This window comes from Botryllus schlosseri, chromosome 12 (assembly GCF_051294905.1).
Source record: "Botryllus schlosseri isolate E-star chromosome 12, Bs_hap1, whole genome shotgun sequence".
In the NCBI taxonomy this organism is placed as follows: Eukaryota; Metazoa; Chordata; class Ascidiacea; order Stolidobranchia; family Styelidae; genus Botryllus; species Botryllus schlosseri.
In genome coordinates, this window is record NC_137247.1 from 14046682 (window position 1) to 14065022 (window position 18341).

Below are 18341 nucleotides of genomic sequence, written 5' to 3' on the forward strand. Positions count from 1 at the left end.
CACGGGTTGAACCAGCGTTTCGCAAACAATCCGAACATATGCAAGATACAGTGATTTTTATCGACACCGATTAATTGATGACTTGAAATTGACTCGTGAATTTTGCTCCGAGTCACGGGACAATCCATATTTCGGATTCGGCGAGTCAAGTCAAGTCAAGTCATTTTAGCAAAGTGACTCGAGTCAAGTCAAGTCACACGAAAAAGGTGACTCGAGTCTGACTCGAGTCAAGTCATGACTCGAGTCATCCAAACACTGACGTGGTCCGAATCTGAAACGCTTCTTCTCTAGATATTGTCGAAGAGAATAATATTATTCGAGTTGGCGTAGTCGGTTAATCCACAGCATTCATCGTTGCGAAAGACTGTAATCGACTATCGGCGCTAGCCTGTTTTTCGGGGCAAAAGAATTTTACCTACCATGGAACAAAACCCGCAAAATGTCACGCTCTAGTAACATTTAGCCTACGTGCGAAGAACGGTTTCATCATAGTATAGAATAGTATAGTTTACATTCTATAATCATCAATTAATCATAGTGTCCTATATGGTGTCCACACAAGCAAATTTCAAGGCTCAGTGAAATCGTATCATGTCACAATTTCCATTTGGGTACACGGGTATCAATCGAAAGCTGACTCTGCATTGATTACGAAAATATATATTATATTCCGCTCGCGGCCCTGGAACCCCCACAATCAGCCTCTAATTTTTCATCGTTATGGAGATTGGCATTGGGACAAACCAAATCACAAGGCCTGGTTACATGTTCGACTCGACTTGGCGTTCAAGTCGTCTCCGGTGACGTCACGTCTCATCTCCGAGCTAACTCGTAAAAGGGCCCTGTTTACATGATCCTTCAGGAAGCTGTATCGTGGACGACCGCTTTACCCCTTACAAATATATATTCTGGTGGGCAAAGGTACAACGACAATGTGTGTTTGGTCGTACTCTGAAACCTTTCTTATCCTCGAAATTTACGAGGATGATGAGATACTCGTAATATCGATAGATGTAGAGGAAAATAATCTTGTTCATATCATGATTGTTGAGGAAAACAACAAGTACGGTAGCCTATAAGTTATCAGCTAGCTTTTTCGGCGTCAACGAAGATGAGCCGTGAAGTAGGCGGGGGTAACGACTGTTTTGATATTTCAGTCATCACTTGTCGATGCGATTAAAATAAGGTCATTACCACTCAAGTGACCCAATTGCAAACCTTATGTGGGCTCTAGTTGTTCGACCTGTCCTCTGTAACAGACTACCCCATGCATGAGGGTGACTCAAGAGTCACGATACATCAACTACTGCAGAGACTTTATTAAAGCATCTTGTCGGCATGATATACCAAATAGGAAGTTAACAATACCAAGAATGTCTATAAAAACTGTCAGCAGACCACTACAACCCAGAACTAAAACAAAGCAATAATCCCAACACCGCTGCGCTTCATCATCACCAAGAGAGTCACAAATCTCCATATCATCCTCCCGGGAGAGACACCAGCTCCATCCCATCACACGCGCGCTCACATCAGTTTAGCCAGTGGAACAGTTATGTACGAAATGCAGCAATCGTTCATGTATTCCCGTATCGATGTAGCACACTGCGCAGTCGTTTCTTCAATCGGTTCACTATGCATTGCATATGCATGTCGTAGTCGAATTGATGTATATACCGGTACAATCCACATATCTTCCGATCTGTAGTCTGAGAAGTAAAAATACAGATGTAACGTTTTAACTTGTTTGCCATTTTATGTAACTGATGACATTAACAGATCGAAGCGTCGCAGCCAAATATCAAAGAACACATAGGGATTGGGAATCGCTAATAAAATAACAGAGCACGGTTGCTACACCGGTACTTGTGTATTACATGCATTCCACCGTAAACAAGCGAGCACTTACAAAGTAACCCCACCTTTCCTTGCCATGTTTGCCCAATTTCTCAACAAGAGATGAAAAACATGAATTACGATGCCAAAAGCCCGCGCGGCAAAAACCAGCGCCGTCGAACGAAAGTCGCCGGACGCCGATGGCCGAATACTCAAGCCGATCGTAAACCACATTACACGACAGCTTGAGGCTCGAGTCGACTTGAAGCAGTTTGCCTTTCTCTCTTTATCGAATACGAGAGAGTCGGATCGACGAGTCAGCTTCGAAGCTGACTTAAACCGTCATGTAAATGGGCCTACAGACAGCTGACACCTTGTAAAGTTGTAATATGACGGGTAACATGCAAAAATGATTGCCAAGTGCATAAAAATCAGTAATCTGCACTGCAATTGGGGACTGGAGAGTAGACAATACTATGAGGCCAACCATATTATCAGATTAATTTAGTAAAACACATTAACAAGTGTACCATGCTTGCCACTGTTTCGGATACTTGACGAGATTCATCGGAGTATCTCGGAGTCTGGTATTGAGGTCTTCGGAGTCGGAGGGAGTTTTTCTCAGACACTAAAGTTGTCGGAGGGATTCGGAGTCTCGAAAAGCACTATCCGCATGGCTTCATACTTTATAAATTTTAAGTTGATTTCAATTTTTGAAGGTCCACCGGTACGCAAAATATTTTTTGAAATTTTACTGGTCCGCGAGGTGAAAAAGGTTGAGAACCACTGGCCTAGACCCTCCGAGGCCAAGATGGGTATCTGATTTCAAAGACTACTCCAAGTCGTTTCGACTCTTTCGAGACCTTCCTATCTTCTCACTTTATCGCAGTTTTTGTGGTGTATTGAACTGATAAAAATTGCTAATAAAAAATAATAAACCTAACCTATCCGGATCCGGCAGTCGCGCAAAAATCAAGCCCCGGACTACTGCTATCTCCGGCTAAGCAAATTTGCGTGATCCCCATGCGCAGATGCATTGTGGGTACTCGGTTAATCGATTTCAGTAGGGGTCTCAGCTTTCCCGTGGCCACTTACTGGCCACAGATTTTTTTGTGGCCGGCCACGAATATCTCGTGGCCGGCCATGAAAATGCGTTGTCTCGTGGCCGGCCACAGTGAATTTCATGGCCGGCCATAAGAATTCATCGTGGCCGGCCACGAGTTCATGGCCAGTTCGTGATGTTGGCACATCTAGTTGGATCAAAATCCGCCCTTTGTATCCAATTTGACAATAGTCAAGTAGATCTTCTTCATTTGCAATACGAACTTGCTGGTGGCGAGGTTTGTATAGACGACTTCCACTATATTATCGCACGTACCTAAGTTACATTGCACCTTTATTGAGTAGTTTAGGGATGGGTTCAAAATTTGTACGGCTTTACACGTGTTACCTTCTCTGTTCGCTATAGAAATGAATTTAATTCCCACTGACTATTGAAAAAGTACTCTGGGAAGGTGCGTTGTAAACTAACACCGAAACATACGTTCCTTGAACTTTCTAGAATATAGATAAATATTTGATAGAGTAATGTATGAGCGTACTGCGTACATCTTATTGCTCGGTCAGACAAACGTCTTGCATTAAAAACGGTGTCCACAAGCTTCCACGCCAGGCGATCAACGCAATGGGATTGCGGGAAAGATAAAACCGTGGCGCAGACTCGATAGCCTTGCAGTTTCTTCGGGTCTTCATCTCCCAAGCCCATTAGTGATGCAAACGTAGATAATCTGACTCCCTGCCCCTCTTTCCTTTTTTACATAAAGAAACCGTCATATTTTGCTACAAAAAGTTTGTTTATTCCGTTACCAATTTCACAAAATCTGAAGCAATTGAAAATATGATTACAATCATTCACAATTCATACATTAAGTAGTTGCATGAATGCAATGTGTCCAGTACATGCTTTTCACTGAAAACACCCAGGGGCACGAGAGACCAGATGCACTTTACACGGCGATAAGTATTTGAAATGCATTCAAATGTCGAATTATAATGAACGATTGGGACTTGTCTGTGTCATCAAGATTGTTCGCTGAATTGCACATTGTTCCCTGCATCAACCACAAATATATCATGCCTATTGGTCAATTCGCAGGCTTGGCATGGGCATTTTTTCATCGATCGATGGCGCTGCATTTGATGTCGCATCGATCGATCATGCTGCATTAGATGAAGCAAAGTATCTGAAGCTATCTATTATTATAACAGTAATTTAATTATATAGCAGGCACATTTACGTCCTATACCCACCACATCGGTTAGCAGCTTGATCTAACAACGACATGCGATACAAAACGATCCTTGCACCCAAATAATCAAGTATCCTCTGGCATATACGGCATCGTTAGTGACTGCGACATGCATCTCATTCGTACATTATTTGTTTCAACTCGGAAGAATGGCACCTAGGTGGATATACAATATACATTATACATACAAATTATATAGGATCGGAAAAGTGACCAAAATCAAATTTCTGGGAACAAATCCCCACATTTTACCAATATTACCGGTAGGTTAGACTACATCGTTGCCTTTATTCTACATTTACAGCACATCTGCAGTGTGTCAAGTTCACGTGCTGCTACAGCATAGAAATATTCATAGATTCATCGACACAATTCTCATCGTGCAAATGAGTGCAAGCTCCATTGGTGTTGAGGATCTCGAACGTCGTGTGTATTGTATAGCAGTACGATAATCAAATATGTATATAACCGTATATCGCGGACTCATCATAGACCTGATACAGAAAGGAAGGATTGTATCAGCCTGGCATTATCCAATTCACAGCTATTCAGCTGTACGAAAGCTAATAAACTATGGAATTGTTTGCAACTACATGTCCTATAGCGTTGGAAAGACATATCAGATCGGGGGAAGCACCGGCCACAGCGAGCTGCGAGCTGCTCTGTGGCCGGCCACAGAATGTTATGTGGATTTCACAGCTTTTCTGGAACTTGAAACAGTATTTTCCACATATTCTTGGTTCTTTGATTCCCTAATTGTTTCGTTCGGGTACTTTGATTACGGTATTTAGTATTGAAAACAGGTAAAATGACCGCATATTGACCGATCCAGTATCTCGATGATTATAATGCATTCAAGGAGGTATATACTATATAGTCGAGTCTACTTAAGCCTAAATCGAAACATCTGCAGTGAATTACGACAAATTCCCAGTACAGTATTGTATTATTCATAAATTCATCAGGGCAATCCACGAATGATTTTAAAGTGCCCCTACAAACACCCTTAAACTGCATGATCAAATATATGTATGCGCCTGCTTATTCGCATCGCAGACTCATCATAAACGATAAACATGGTTGAAAAATGAAGGACATTATCATCATAATATTGTTTAATCGTTGGTTTGCAAATTTACAAAATAAAACTAACTGTACGAATCGATTGCAACCGCACAATGCACATCTTACGGTTGAAAATCAATATCAGAACGGGGGAAGCACCGGCCACAGCGAGCTCTGATCTGTTCTGTGGCCGGCCACAGAATGTCATGTGAATCTCACAGCTTTTGGGGAACTTATAGAGATTTTCTGACAGATATCTGGTATACATTGTTTTTTCCAATTCCATGCAGTTGCATACGATTAGCTGTGACGAGTGTCAGTCAAATATTTAGGTCTATTTCTATAAAAAAAGATACAAATCAACACTATCAGTTACCAGTTTTGATAATGTCGTCATCGCTTCTAGCTTTATATACCATTATTTCCTGTTTCATTTAGCGGATGTCCCCCTTTATAATGCATTCTTTACATCATTTTTTGTGTTTTAATTGATATATAGAGACTATTCCATATCGTTTCATCTTATTCCTATCGTTTCATTGTATCGCTATTCTTCTGGTATTTCGGGTAAAATTGCATATAAACTGAGCTAAACTATCGCTCTCATCTAGTTCTATTTACTGTACGCCCATAATAGAACATAATTGAACATGCATCTGACCACGATTGGGCCACATACAGTACTTATCAGCGATACTAACTTGATATATTGCAGCCGGCCATGAAATTTGGTTATGGCCGGCCATGAAATTTAGTCATGGCCGGCCATGAGAATGAGTTTGACATGGCCGGCCATGGAAATTTCATGGCCGGCCATACTGAAATTTCATGGCCGGCCATGAAAATCACCATGGCCGGCCACAGAATGGCACTTTTCATGGCCGGCCACGGAATATCTGTGGCCGGCCACGAAATTATCCGTGGCCAGTAAGTGGCCACGGGAATGCTGAAAGTCCGTCTCATCGATTTAGTACAGGGGCTTATGGAAAAGCGGTCAGTGTTTGAATATATTTGATTCGTGTTGGGTCTGTAGTGTTGTATGCGTATAGAGCTTTGGATGACTAATTATTCTAACATTCAGGATTTGTTTCAGCCCAATATCTCGTGTCAGTATATTGATATCCTGTGTAATTCGACATGTCGAAGATAGTACGTTCATCAGGTGGGAGTGGTAGTCTTTGCTGTGCCTATGGCTGTAGTAAAAGGCGGAAGAAGATATCCAGTGAGTCGTATGCAAGAAGTAATAGTGACGGCAGTAGTGATGAAGAGTCGATAGTAAAGCGTCGATACCCCAGAACTTTTCACCGGTAAGTGAATAACAGAATAAGCATAGCAGCCAGACATGCCCAGATCAGTCACAGTTGTAATAAACAGGTCATGGTAAAGTGGTAGCAGAACATTTCGTTGCAGCTATATGAATGAAATGACCAGACCAGACTACCAGCAGAAATCTGTGTCACCATATCAGCTACCGTAAACCGGGGTAACTTTGGACAATTTTCAACAATTCCGCTTTGTATCTCGAAAATGCTGGGGTGTAGGGGAGGCAAGTTTTGTGTTTTTAGGGGTCATGGAGCATAGATTAGAATTACCTAATCCAAAATCTTCATGGTGATGAATAAGTGTCTTATTTTTGTAAATTATCCGTGTCCAAAGTTATCCCTGCATGTGGGGTAACTTTGGACAATGTAGTTTTTTGTATGCCGTTACACTCAATTGTTTATGAAACCTCGTAAATGAGGCTTATTTGGTAAGAGTTGATGAGAGCAGTGGCTAAAACTGAAACAAAATAGTATATGTCTGGTCTATTGCATGATTTTTACCTAATCCTACCCCCCCAAAAAATAAAAAATAAATAGGTAGTTTATGAAGGCTAATGGGCCCTTATTCATCTCTTATCTCAATTTTCCCTCATGCCTTCGCTAATTGGGACTTATAAATAACGTATGGTGATAAGGGATACATATCCCACTGGCAGTGTCAGCAATCGACAGCGAACGTTAATGATAACATGATTTATAGCCGATTTCAAATATATTATTGTTCTTTAAAAGATACACTTTCCCTTTCCTATCTCCTCTGATAGATATATTTGTCGTAATTTATGATATCCCATATTCAGCAGGCGCATCTTTAGGAGTACCTAGGTATGTGGTATGTAGGTATGTGATAAGTTTTTGAAGTAGATTACACATGGTTACAATCTCTCAGCTCATTGCCCACCTCATTTTTTCATATATTGGCAAACTAATTTATTAACCTTCTCATTCCATTTTAAAAAGCCATCAGGCCGGTAATAAGGAATATAGTTGACCATACACTTTGACACAGATGAAGCAGCCACTTTCCAGAGCTCTAAATATCACATTTTCCACTGTCCAAAGTTACCCCGTTCCGTTAAAATTTGACGGGGTAACTTTGGACATCACATTTTCTTGTATTGATCTAAGGGTGAGCCCACTGAGATTTTAAGACTGCTTAGAGGTATCTGCTGCCAAGTTTTCAATCTATGAATCACATGCTATCTATGTCTGGTTGTAAGAAGTTTAATGGCCAATAATTTTGATGAAATTGACCCCCGCCATTAATTTATCAATGTTGGGTCAAGTTTATCTGGTAGTGAAATGAATCCGCCTTTTATTGAGACTACTTGTGGTACTGTTGCCACATGAAAAAGAATTGGACATCCAGCGGCAACCCTTTTCCATCAATAACCAGTTAAATCTTTTACTGCTTAGTGTCCAAAGTTACCCTCAAGTCCAAAGTTACCCCGGTTTACGGTATGTAATGTTCATCATCAATATCTGTAATAATCTGTAATAATGTCCATCTCACTCTTCGTATTTTGTCCATGATCGAGTACAAGCAGTTCGGCCAATAATCAGTCAAGTATTCAATTCTTGATTATGCTATGTAGGCAAGAGTAGGAATACAAGGAAAAGATTCAATTAATGGCATATGGGTTTTCATCAGCATAGTTAAAACAGGATATCTTTTTCAGATGCGAAACAAATACTGTGTAATTTGCAAATTCCATAGTCGAGTTCCTTATAGCTTTGTGCGAAACTGTCAATTTATTTATTCAAAAATATTTTTCGAGGTTTACCTTTGAACCGCTTTAGCTTTAGAAGGCTGCGTCAATCTTGAATACAGTAGCCTATGGAGTGAAGAGTGACAGATGTATAATTTTATCAGACAAGATATTTTATGTCCCTTAGCTGCTTTTATCATAGCTCATAACAAAGAATTGACTATTTAGTGTGCTTTGCTTCATACAATGCTCCGTATAATGCAGCTTTCCTACTAACGAATCGCTGAAAGGAAGATGGTTAGAAAGCATTGAAAGAAAAAACTGGATTCCATCAAGATCGTCAGTTATCTGCTCCGATCATTTTCCGGAAAGTGCCATTTACCGTGTGGGCCAGTTGATACGTTTGAGGGAGAATGCGGTGCCAACGAGATCTCTGAACTTTCCGAAATATAAGAGGTCAAAGGTACAGTAGACATTTATAAATTTACTTCTACAGTTAAGTTTATATTAGTATACCCTTACCCTAGCCTCCGTTGATCTGAAATTCAGCCTCTGTTGATGTGAAATTCGTGAATTTCAGGCTTCCAACAAACAGCAAGCGAGACCAGCAGCACTTCAAGATAAGAAACGTTATTGTAAAGCACAAACCGGGGAAGCAGTTCTCCACGACCACAGCTACTGTGCACGTACCTCTCCTCAAAAGCTCATTCAACAGCAACGCCGTAGAGTGGTACAAATTAAAAAGAGGTTGCATGCTGCCAAAATGAGGACATGCCACCTGAGAAAAAAAGTGAGATGAGGTCATTGCATCTCTGAAAAAAAATAATTTGATCAGCGATTTGTGTGGAGAAGTGATGTCACAAAAATTCAGTCACCTACCAAGTAACCTGTTGCAGCGCATGAAGCTACAAGCCGGTGGAAGAGGAGTCAAATACTAAAGAACTGCAATCATTTGCAATGACGCTGCAGTGTTATTCTAAGGCAATTTTGTGCGTCAAAATTTTCAACTCGCTCTTTCCCATCCGAGTGTGATAAGACGCTGGTATAGAAAACTTCCCGCTGAGCCTGGCTTTACTGGTATTACGTTTTCTGCTATCAGGAAAAGTAGAGGCATCAACAACTCCTGTAATATGCTCCATAATGATGGATGAAATGTCGATCTGCAAGTTTTTTTGGATGGAAAAAGATATCGAGGATATGTAGACATGGGTACTGACTGCGAGGACGATGATTCTTTGCCACTTGCAAAAGATTCATTAGTTTTTGTGGCTATTTGCATCGATTCATCCTCGTAGATTCCGCTTGGATACTTTTTCATTAATAATTTGACAGGATCGGAACGAGCAAATTTGGCTAAAATTTGCATGAACAAGCTTACAAAACCGGTGCAACTGATGCTTCATTGACATGCGACAGGCTTTCCTGCCGCTCCGCTATGCTTTCCTCATTACGGGCAAATATATCGTCCAGCAACATTGAGTCTAGTTTTCCCGATCCATATTTACCCAATCATCAAATCCAAGTAATTTTAAGATCCTTGTCAAATGCTCAAACTCATCAGAAACTGCCTAGCAGAATGGGTACTTTGCTAGATGGGAGTGGTCAGCAAATTAGGTCTATTAAATTGCAACTTCGATCAGAATTGGTTTGTTTATTGTACCTCGTTCGCAGCTATTAAGCCCCAACTTATCCCACATTTTACTTTCAGATCACCCTCAATTACGTCGAGGGTGACGTCAAGTCAATAGCAATTAATTGATTTATTTCTGTTTTTTTTATGTTAGTTATTTTAATAGAAAAATCATTCAAAACCTTGCGTTTCTCATGATTAAAGCTAGTGTTTCTGAAAACGAAAGTTTGGGTACGAGACAGTACAGCGCGGTATTTTGTGTGATCCCAGAAATGGTTGATCCGAAAACGCACCAGTGGGAATGCTTCATCTAGCAGGCAAGGAAAGGATCATAGGCAGCCACTACATGATTCCTGCCTGATCTGATACGTTAACCTTGCTTTATCGTTAACCTTTATAAGTTTTCATCTAGTGTACATGCCTCCTCTTTACTTAGCCTAGGCCCAGGTGAGTGTAGATTTTAGCCTAGGCCCAGGCGGGTGTAGATTTTGTAGAGTACCTCAGGTCGTTGCGTTACCTTGCTATCTTTTCATCGATGATTGATCTGATAAATTCGACGATAATAAACTCCGAGCGCAGATTGCTGTAACCAACATAGCGTCAATTTCAGTGAGCACTAGGCAATCCTACCCCGATCTAAATAAGGACTCATGCATTCATCTTGTTTCTCTCATTTAATGATGTAAATTTATTATTTCTCTCATTGATCACCTCTGCAGAAATCGCTAACCCATATTGCTACACATAACTCACATATCCTCACTTTCTACGATTTATTTCGACTACTTTCACTCAATGAAAAAGTAGAATAACAATTAGATGGTACAAATTTGATTGTAGCTGTGCCTTTGTAATGTCACATGATGCTGAATTTTCCTCCGCCACTGGTATTCATAGCCCCCACGTAGCTGGCAGCGATAGCATTGACATCAGCGCCATTGTAGTGAGAAGATTTCGAATCGAGGCCAGGGTGATTCTGCTGCAGTCTCCGGTAATAACTTGAAGCTGGTGGTCATAGCCATAGATGGTTTTACTACCTATAGATAGAGTACCTGGGAAATAACAACAAAACTGACATTATCCATTGCAATGCATTTGATAGCTTGGTTAATTATTTATACTTGAAATGTGCCTGTTTGTTGGTTTTCAAGATTTGTAAGAATAGTAAATTACAGTGTGTGCTTGCAACCACAATTCGAGGACGGAGTACATGAAACTGAAGCTATAATGAGTAAAAAGACAACATCAGCAAGCTCCCTCGGGATTAATGACATCATATCCAAATCAAATTGCCATACACAGTACCTGAAACTGAAGCTGTATAGGGATAGAGAAGACAACATTACCAAGCTCCGTTAGGATTAACGGTATCATATCCAAATCGAATTATCAATGCCATGACAATTGCCTTATCCCAGTAATTGTGAAAACAGCACTCAAGGTCAGCAGGAATTTTTGAGCAGAAGCATGTTTATTTACCTGGATACAACGAGTTAAGCAATTCTACATCAGGAAGATATTTGCAAATGAATACATACGGTGACACATATATAACCTTATCTTGTCCGAACCATCGAAATCGATGTGTCCAGGCCAAAGAGTAATCAAAACCGTCACATCAACCAACCACTTCTGCCTTGACTACCAGCTTAACACGCAACTATCAACTTAACCCAAAGATGGCGGCCAATTGATCACGCAAATATCGCGAGTAACGCACTCCAGTGTTTATATAGCTCAGTGGCAAAAATGGATCCGATCTTGTTTGAAAAAAAAATTGCCGGACTCATGTCCGGTTAGTATCCAAAATCCTGATCCTCCACATCTCTACAAGCTACGGTACGGACGCTACGGTACTGCAGTGCAGCAGCAGAACTTCGCCTTGGTGTATTACCTTGCCGGTGGGGACGTGATGGTCACACGTACCAGTATCCTGCTGGGTGTTTTTGTGATCTGCTCCTATGCTGTCACGATCGTCAAAGCGGGTATTTTGGACCGCCGTATCTACAACAAATCATTTACAGGTTTGTACTAGCCTTACTTACATGTGTATGTACGGCTTGGTCCTTGGACATCAACTAGTGACCTTATCTCTATATGTATGCTGTTACCTCTACATTACCATTTCATATATATATCACTTATTATGGCCTCTGGTGGGTAGAGCAAAGCGGACACATTGACATTTTTGATAGATTGAATTGTATTCAAGATCCTATTCAGTCTTACAATATGACTGATATTGGATAGGGGGAAAAGAAGACTCTCCAATCAACCATGATCTCGGGCCCCCTGATCACCTTGATGCTGTGAAATTCGAGAGAGATGGCGATGCAAATGTGGAATTCTTGCAAGAGATATTTCTTGGGGAGGAAAAACATCACTTCAAAAATGCCAAGTCAAGGGAAGAACAGTTGGAGGAGCTGAAAGTCATTTTTGAAAAGTAGGCGGGCCATATTTTTTGGTAGTTTTATTGCTGGCAGCCCGACTCGAAAACTTGACCAAGCCTGTCGCGGTCAGTTGGTTGGGTACTGTGTAAATGTAATGCACGCTTATGACTCATTCCATTATAATTTAGCAAATTTTTTGACATTTGTAATGTATGCCATCAGAATTGTCCAATATTTACAAATGTTGTTCCATTTATGAATTCTAAGTGGATTAAGAAAAAAAATTGAAAAGTTTCTAACGGTTCAATAGATAATTAGATTCTAAATTCTCTTGTCACTGGGTGGCGCTGTATGCTAAAATGTTCGAAATCGATATTTTTTGCCTAAATTGATGGTGGAGAACCAATTAAAATGTCTAATTATACAATTTTGGGGCCAAGGAATTGGAAAAAATTAACTTTTTTGCTCTAAACTCAATGAAAAAAAAGTTACCGATGAAAAAAAATGGGGGGACCTGGACTTGAAAATCTATGTGGTGTTCAGTTTCCACAAAAAAAAATTATTGCAAAATGTACTTTGAAGCAGTATGGTTAATATAAAATTGGATTTTCGGAGTGTAATCTATTCCTTCATAAAATCTCCAAAAAAAATTTTTTTTTGCAATTGTTGATTGCTAAAAATAGTATTTACGGTGAGCAACAGAGACCAGCTGTTCACCGTAAATACTATTTTAAGCCATGAATGATCTGAAAGACCATATTTTTTTGAGATTTCATGAAGGAATAGATTGCACTTCGAAAATCCAATTTTATATTAACCATACTGCTTCAAAGTACATTTTGCAATAATTTTTTTTGTGGAAACAGAACACTACATGGATTTTCAAGTCCGGACCCCCCCAATTTTTTTTCATCAGTAACTTTTTTTTCATTAAGTTTAGAGCAAAAACGTTGATTTTTTCTAATTCCTTGGCCCCAGAATTGTATGATTAGACATTTTAATTGGTTCTCCACCATCAATTTAAGCAAAAAATATCGATTTTAAAGATTTTTGCATGCAGCGCCACCTAGTGACAAGAGACTTTTGAATCGCATTATCCTTTAAACCGTTGGATATTTTTCATTTTTGTTTTTTGTAATCCACTTAGAATTCATAAAAGAACAACATTTGTAAATATTGTACAATTCTAAGGGTATGCATTACAGCCCTTGCTAAATTATAATGGAATTAGCCTTATAGCACATACATGTCTGATTGTGCATCCTCAAAGAATAAGTTCAATCAACTACAAAATGTGTTGACTCTTACTATTCGAAAGACAAACAACCGATGTCGGTGATTGTACCTCTATGCTAGGGTTCAATTCCCGCTGCCTGCTGTGTCACATATAACCAGACCAGTGCTGGTCTCAAGACGCATAGCAATAGTCAAATAGTAAATTTTGTATTTAAGTGATTTTTTTTGACATTCGCCACCGCTCATGTGTCATGGTATTTTCCAAACTTTTTTTAATAATCTACATGCAGCACAGGTTTTTGGCTCGTCTTCTGTATACAGAATCTAGGACAATTACCGACATCTTCCCATTTAGATAGATGGATGTTTATATAATGTTTGCCATCTGTTTAATGAAGACCAAAGACCGTCTTATATTTACTGTAAATTCTCTTACCGGTAGGCAATATAAATGATATGGTTATCTACTACTATTCAGAGCAAACCTGAATAAGGATTATGGAATTGACGAGCATGAACTGCATTTATGGATCATGAAGATGGTGGGTGATCATATGCAACAATCGATCGAGGATAGTCGCAGAAAGTATGCATATATTCGAGGAAATAGTCCGGCGGAGGCAATCGACTACGCCACCTTTGAAACTGCCTTCCTGGATTTGCTGAGGTATTAATGTGTTGTCTATCAGTCTTTGTAATTTATTATTATGATGCGATTAGTGATGCAATCTTTGAACTTGCACTTGCACATATTATGCGAGATTTAAGTATGACATTGAGTAACGGATGAAATAGTTCATTTTATGTGACGTCAATAATTTCTAAGCGTTTTCTATCTTTTCCTAGGATTTTTCCATTGATAATCATGGCATAATGTCGTTGTCACTCGTCGAAATTGAAATTTTTGTAATGTCACCCTTATGCGAGATATCAGAACAGTGCTTGATGTTATCAAATAAGTTCATTTTGTGGGACTTTTAATAATTACTTTGCACATTGAAGCAAATTTGAAAAAGAATTGTGAGATTAAACACACAGACTATATGTCCGCAGCGTGGATATAAATTTGATAAACATGATGGCATTGTGTTGGTGACTTCAGTCATTATTTGAAAACACTGTGAATAACATTTTAACAAACCAATACAATGATGCGAATGGCTTCGTTATTCGGGACTCCAGGTGTAGTTGGTTATAAGCTTTGCTACTTTATTTTTTCCAAACTAATAACCATTCAAACATATTTATTGCCACAGAAAAACCAATGCCACTGAAAATTATCGCTTTACAAATGATTACATGGCTGCAAGGCTGGAGACCGTGAAGCAAGAATGGCAGAAGGTAGATTTTTATCAGTAATTAAAAAAAATCTCATGCAATGGCTCCATTGTCATAAGGCGGATCTTAGCAGTGACGGAAAATTGAACGAGAAAGAGTTTTTACTTTTCCAACATCCGGAGATGAGCAATTTAACGCTTTTGAATTCGGTGAAAGAATTTCTGGAAGAAAGAGGTAATTAGTTTAGGCGCACTCTTGAGTGAGAAATGTCATGAAAATATTTGTCAACATATGTCCCCAGATTACGACGATAACGGTAAACTGGATGAAAAGGAGTTTGTGTTCGGATTTCCTGTCGGGGACATTGTCATCAACGATTACATGGATGGTGACATTCTGCTGCGTGATAAAATAATCCAATTCAGGAAATATATCGATGCTGATGATGACGGGTTTCTTGATTTTGACGAGTTGAAGGTTGGATTTTGTATGCAGCGTGCATTGATGTCTTGTCTTGAACCCTCACTAGCTGTTATGGCGTTAACAGAGGACTTTCCGATTTGTTCTTTCAAGTTGGTCAGCAGAGGCTTCTTGTGCTTGGTGAAACATGCTACGATCAATTATGTGATCGCGATATAACAAATGTGACAGTGAAGAAATGTCCAGCATTTGCTTCTATGAAATTATATAAAGTGCAGCTGTGCGTGTGTATGCTGAGAAATAGGGCGATTTTTTTTACATAAAAAACTGAAGATTCTGACCTAAAAAATAAAATTTTGACATTTTTACATTAAAAAACTTGGTTTTGACATTTTTTTACCTTAAAAAACTTATTTTTGACATTTTTGTTTACTTTAACAAACTCGATTTTGACAGAATTTTTCCCTCATGTATGAATATTATGTGTTTTCGCACTGGAAATGTCTGTCGTTATGAAGTAGTTAAGCCAGAAAAAACTTTGACTTGAAGACTGACAAATTTGTACACGAAAAAAACTTTATTTTTTCGAAATCTGGACATATGAAGAATTCCAGTAGTTACATCACGCATTATGGTAGAAATAATTGAAATATTGTCGTAGTACAACGAAAGATACTTTCAGACAGAAAGTGTCCGTCCTAACTAAGTAGCTGGCTAAGAATGGAGAAAGAACGTTCAACAGCAGCAGTTGTTCGTTGGCAACACTGAAGTTGTGCGAACACTGCTGGAGTGCTGGTGACACACCGTGTTGCTTCATTCTGACAACGATGTCTACATGACAGTTTTTCGTCATGCGCTTCTTGACATACGAACTAATGCCCACGCAGTCTTGCTTCAGTTGAGATATCGCGTTACGTTGAGCATAACACCGTGTCAACCTATTTATTTCATTTGACGTTTATGATTCACAATGGGCCGTCTACAAAGGTAGGTCTATAAAGCAGTGTTGGGATCAAGTCACTACCTTCGAGTCACGAGTCATTTCGAGTCATTGCAAATTTTGACTCGAGTCAAGTCAAGTCAATCGATTTTCGAAGGTGACTCGAGTCAAGTCAAGTCACTCGATTTTTGGAGGTGACTCGAGTCAAGTCGAGTCAAGTCAAGTCAAGTCACAAGTCAAGTCACAATTCAAGTCAAGTTGCGTTTTCGAAGTCTGAGGCATGATTACGTCATTGCAGATTGCTAGCTGTCTGAAATGCAGATAGAGTGGGCATTGATTTTGAACCGATGAACGAATATAGAGTTAAATATACACGTAAGACGGTACTGTATCGCTCACATATACCTAGAACTGCGAAGCTACGTAGGTAATTGCATAGCCTCATCAATTTATATAGTTTAACAGCCAAAATAGAGACTGGAGAAACGAATTGAATAGTTGCAATACATTACCCATTTACAAACTGATATGATGCAATTCGAGCCTGTGCTAATGGTTGAGGATTTTTAAAACTATTTCCGAATTCTATTTCAATAAAACAAAAGGCTTGGTTAAGGTAAGAACAGAGAACAGAAATAGGCTACACATTTTGCTGATAAATTCCGCGGACAATCCGAACATATGCAAGATTCGGTGATTTTTATCCACACCGATTACTTTATGACTTGAAATTGACTCGGTAATTTTGCTCCGAGTCACGAGTCAATCGACATTTCTGATACGCCGAGTCAAGTCAAGTCAAGTCATTTTAGCAAAGTGACTCGAGTCAAGTCAAGTCATACGAAAAAGGTGACTCGAGTCAAGTCATGACTCGAGTTATCCCAACACTGCTATAAAGTAGGCTACAAGATGTAAACTGTCAGATGATAAGTTCACCGTTAGTGCAAACGTCTACGGTACAAACGAAACAAACACCTAACGGTACAATTTTGACATAATTTCTACTTTTTTTGACATGTCAAAAAATAGCCCTACTGATAAGTAGTGCTGGACACAGCGGTTCGTATATTTTCCAATACTGGTCTGAAATTATATGCCCCTTGCCCTTGCTGAATTATAGTTTTGATATATTCTCTACTAGTAGTGGTAGCCTAGAAAAACACCAACTATCGCTATTGATGGCGTCACGTTATTTTTTATTTTTTGATGCTAGTGTTTAGTTACTGACCGGTGGTCACTCAACGCATTTTCAGGTTTACATGGATCCTTTTAGTAGCGTCAACGCCAGGAACGACGCCCACGAAATGATGTTTTATGTCGACGGCAATGAGGATGGAGAATTGAGTTGGGATGAAGTGGTGGACGCAAGTGAATTCTTGACTGGGACCAAGTTGTATGATGCATCGTCCTATTTCCACAGTGAACTGTAACTTGTACTTGTGTACAATCCATTGCTCTTATCTACTGTTACAAATTAGATTAGAGAAGTATATTCTATAGCTTGTAGTCCAGCCAGGGGGTCCTGAAGCATGGGGACATGTGTGACATTATCGGCTACGATTTTTTATCATGGCTCCCCATCCTTACCTCACGCCTAAACTCGGAACCACAAACATTGTACACGCCAGATCCTAGATTTTTCGGGGCCATCACTGAAAGATTTTTCTGCGTAATCGTGTTCTTGGACTGAACTACCTCTTATTGCGTCGTCCCAAATTTTATACGTAGCAGTAACTGTTCGACTTGATCTTTCAAATGTATCTTGAATTTTGTTATGTACTACTAGGAATTTTACCTTTGATACCGTTTTTGACGTGGATATGTCCCGTGTTTATGCAAGTTTAGTGTATCTTAATTTCATAACAATTCACTGTAATTAGAAGTAGCATATATTTTAATTGAAAATGATTCTGTACTTGCATGTTCGAATTATTTATTCCTGATATACCGATGATCTTCGTGCTTTTAAATATCAGATCGATTTTGCTTTTTGCCTTCAATACGATTGTAGTGCGTAATATGATATCTGTTGTAGTTTTAGTCTGCAGAAGGGAGGTAAATAGGTAGTGCGGCGTGTCTGTGATCAGTGCGATGTTATCAACCTTGGCTGTTTAAGAATGAGCATTCCATTGCCTCCATATGAATCGTGTATCAGAAATGAGTGATTTAGTATTGACGCCAGCTCAGAAGTCCTGATGAGGACGCA

At 39.4% G+C, this 18341-nt stretch overlaps 1 protein-coding gene and 1 long non-coding RNA gene across 2 annotated transcripts; one reads left to right on the forward strand and one right to left on the reverse strand.

Moving 5' to 3' along the window:
* Nucleotides 1–1299: 1299 nt before the first annotated feature.
* Nucleotides 1300–8889, reverse strand: LOC145452423 (uncharacterized). The gene is made up of 2 exons (XR_013919352.1): nucleotides 8764–8889; nucleotides 1300–1709 (listed from the first exon to the last, which is right to left on the reverse strand). It is a non-coding gene; the product is annotated as an uncharacterized LOC145452423 (long non-coding RNA).
* A 2808-nt stretch (nucleotides 8890–11697) lies between these two features.
* LOC145452792 (45 kDa calcium-binding protein-like) lies at nucleotides 11698–18158 on the forward strand. Its single transcript, XM_080330934.1, has 7 exons — nucleotides 11698–11895; nucleotides 12122–12314; nucleotides 13976–14164; nucleotides 14754–14838; nucleotides 14895–15009; nucleotides 15077–15252; nucleotides 17389–18158. The coding sequence occupies exons 1-7, from the start codon at nucleotides 11784–11786 to the stop codon at nucleotides 17563–17565; spliced, it is 1047 nt and encodes a 348-aa protein (XP_080187060.1). The 5' UTR covers nucleotides 11698–11783; the 3' UTR covers nucleotides 17566–18158.
* Nucleotides 18159–18341: the final 183 nt, after the last annotated feature.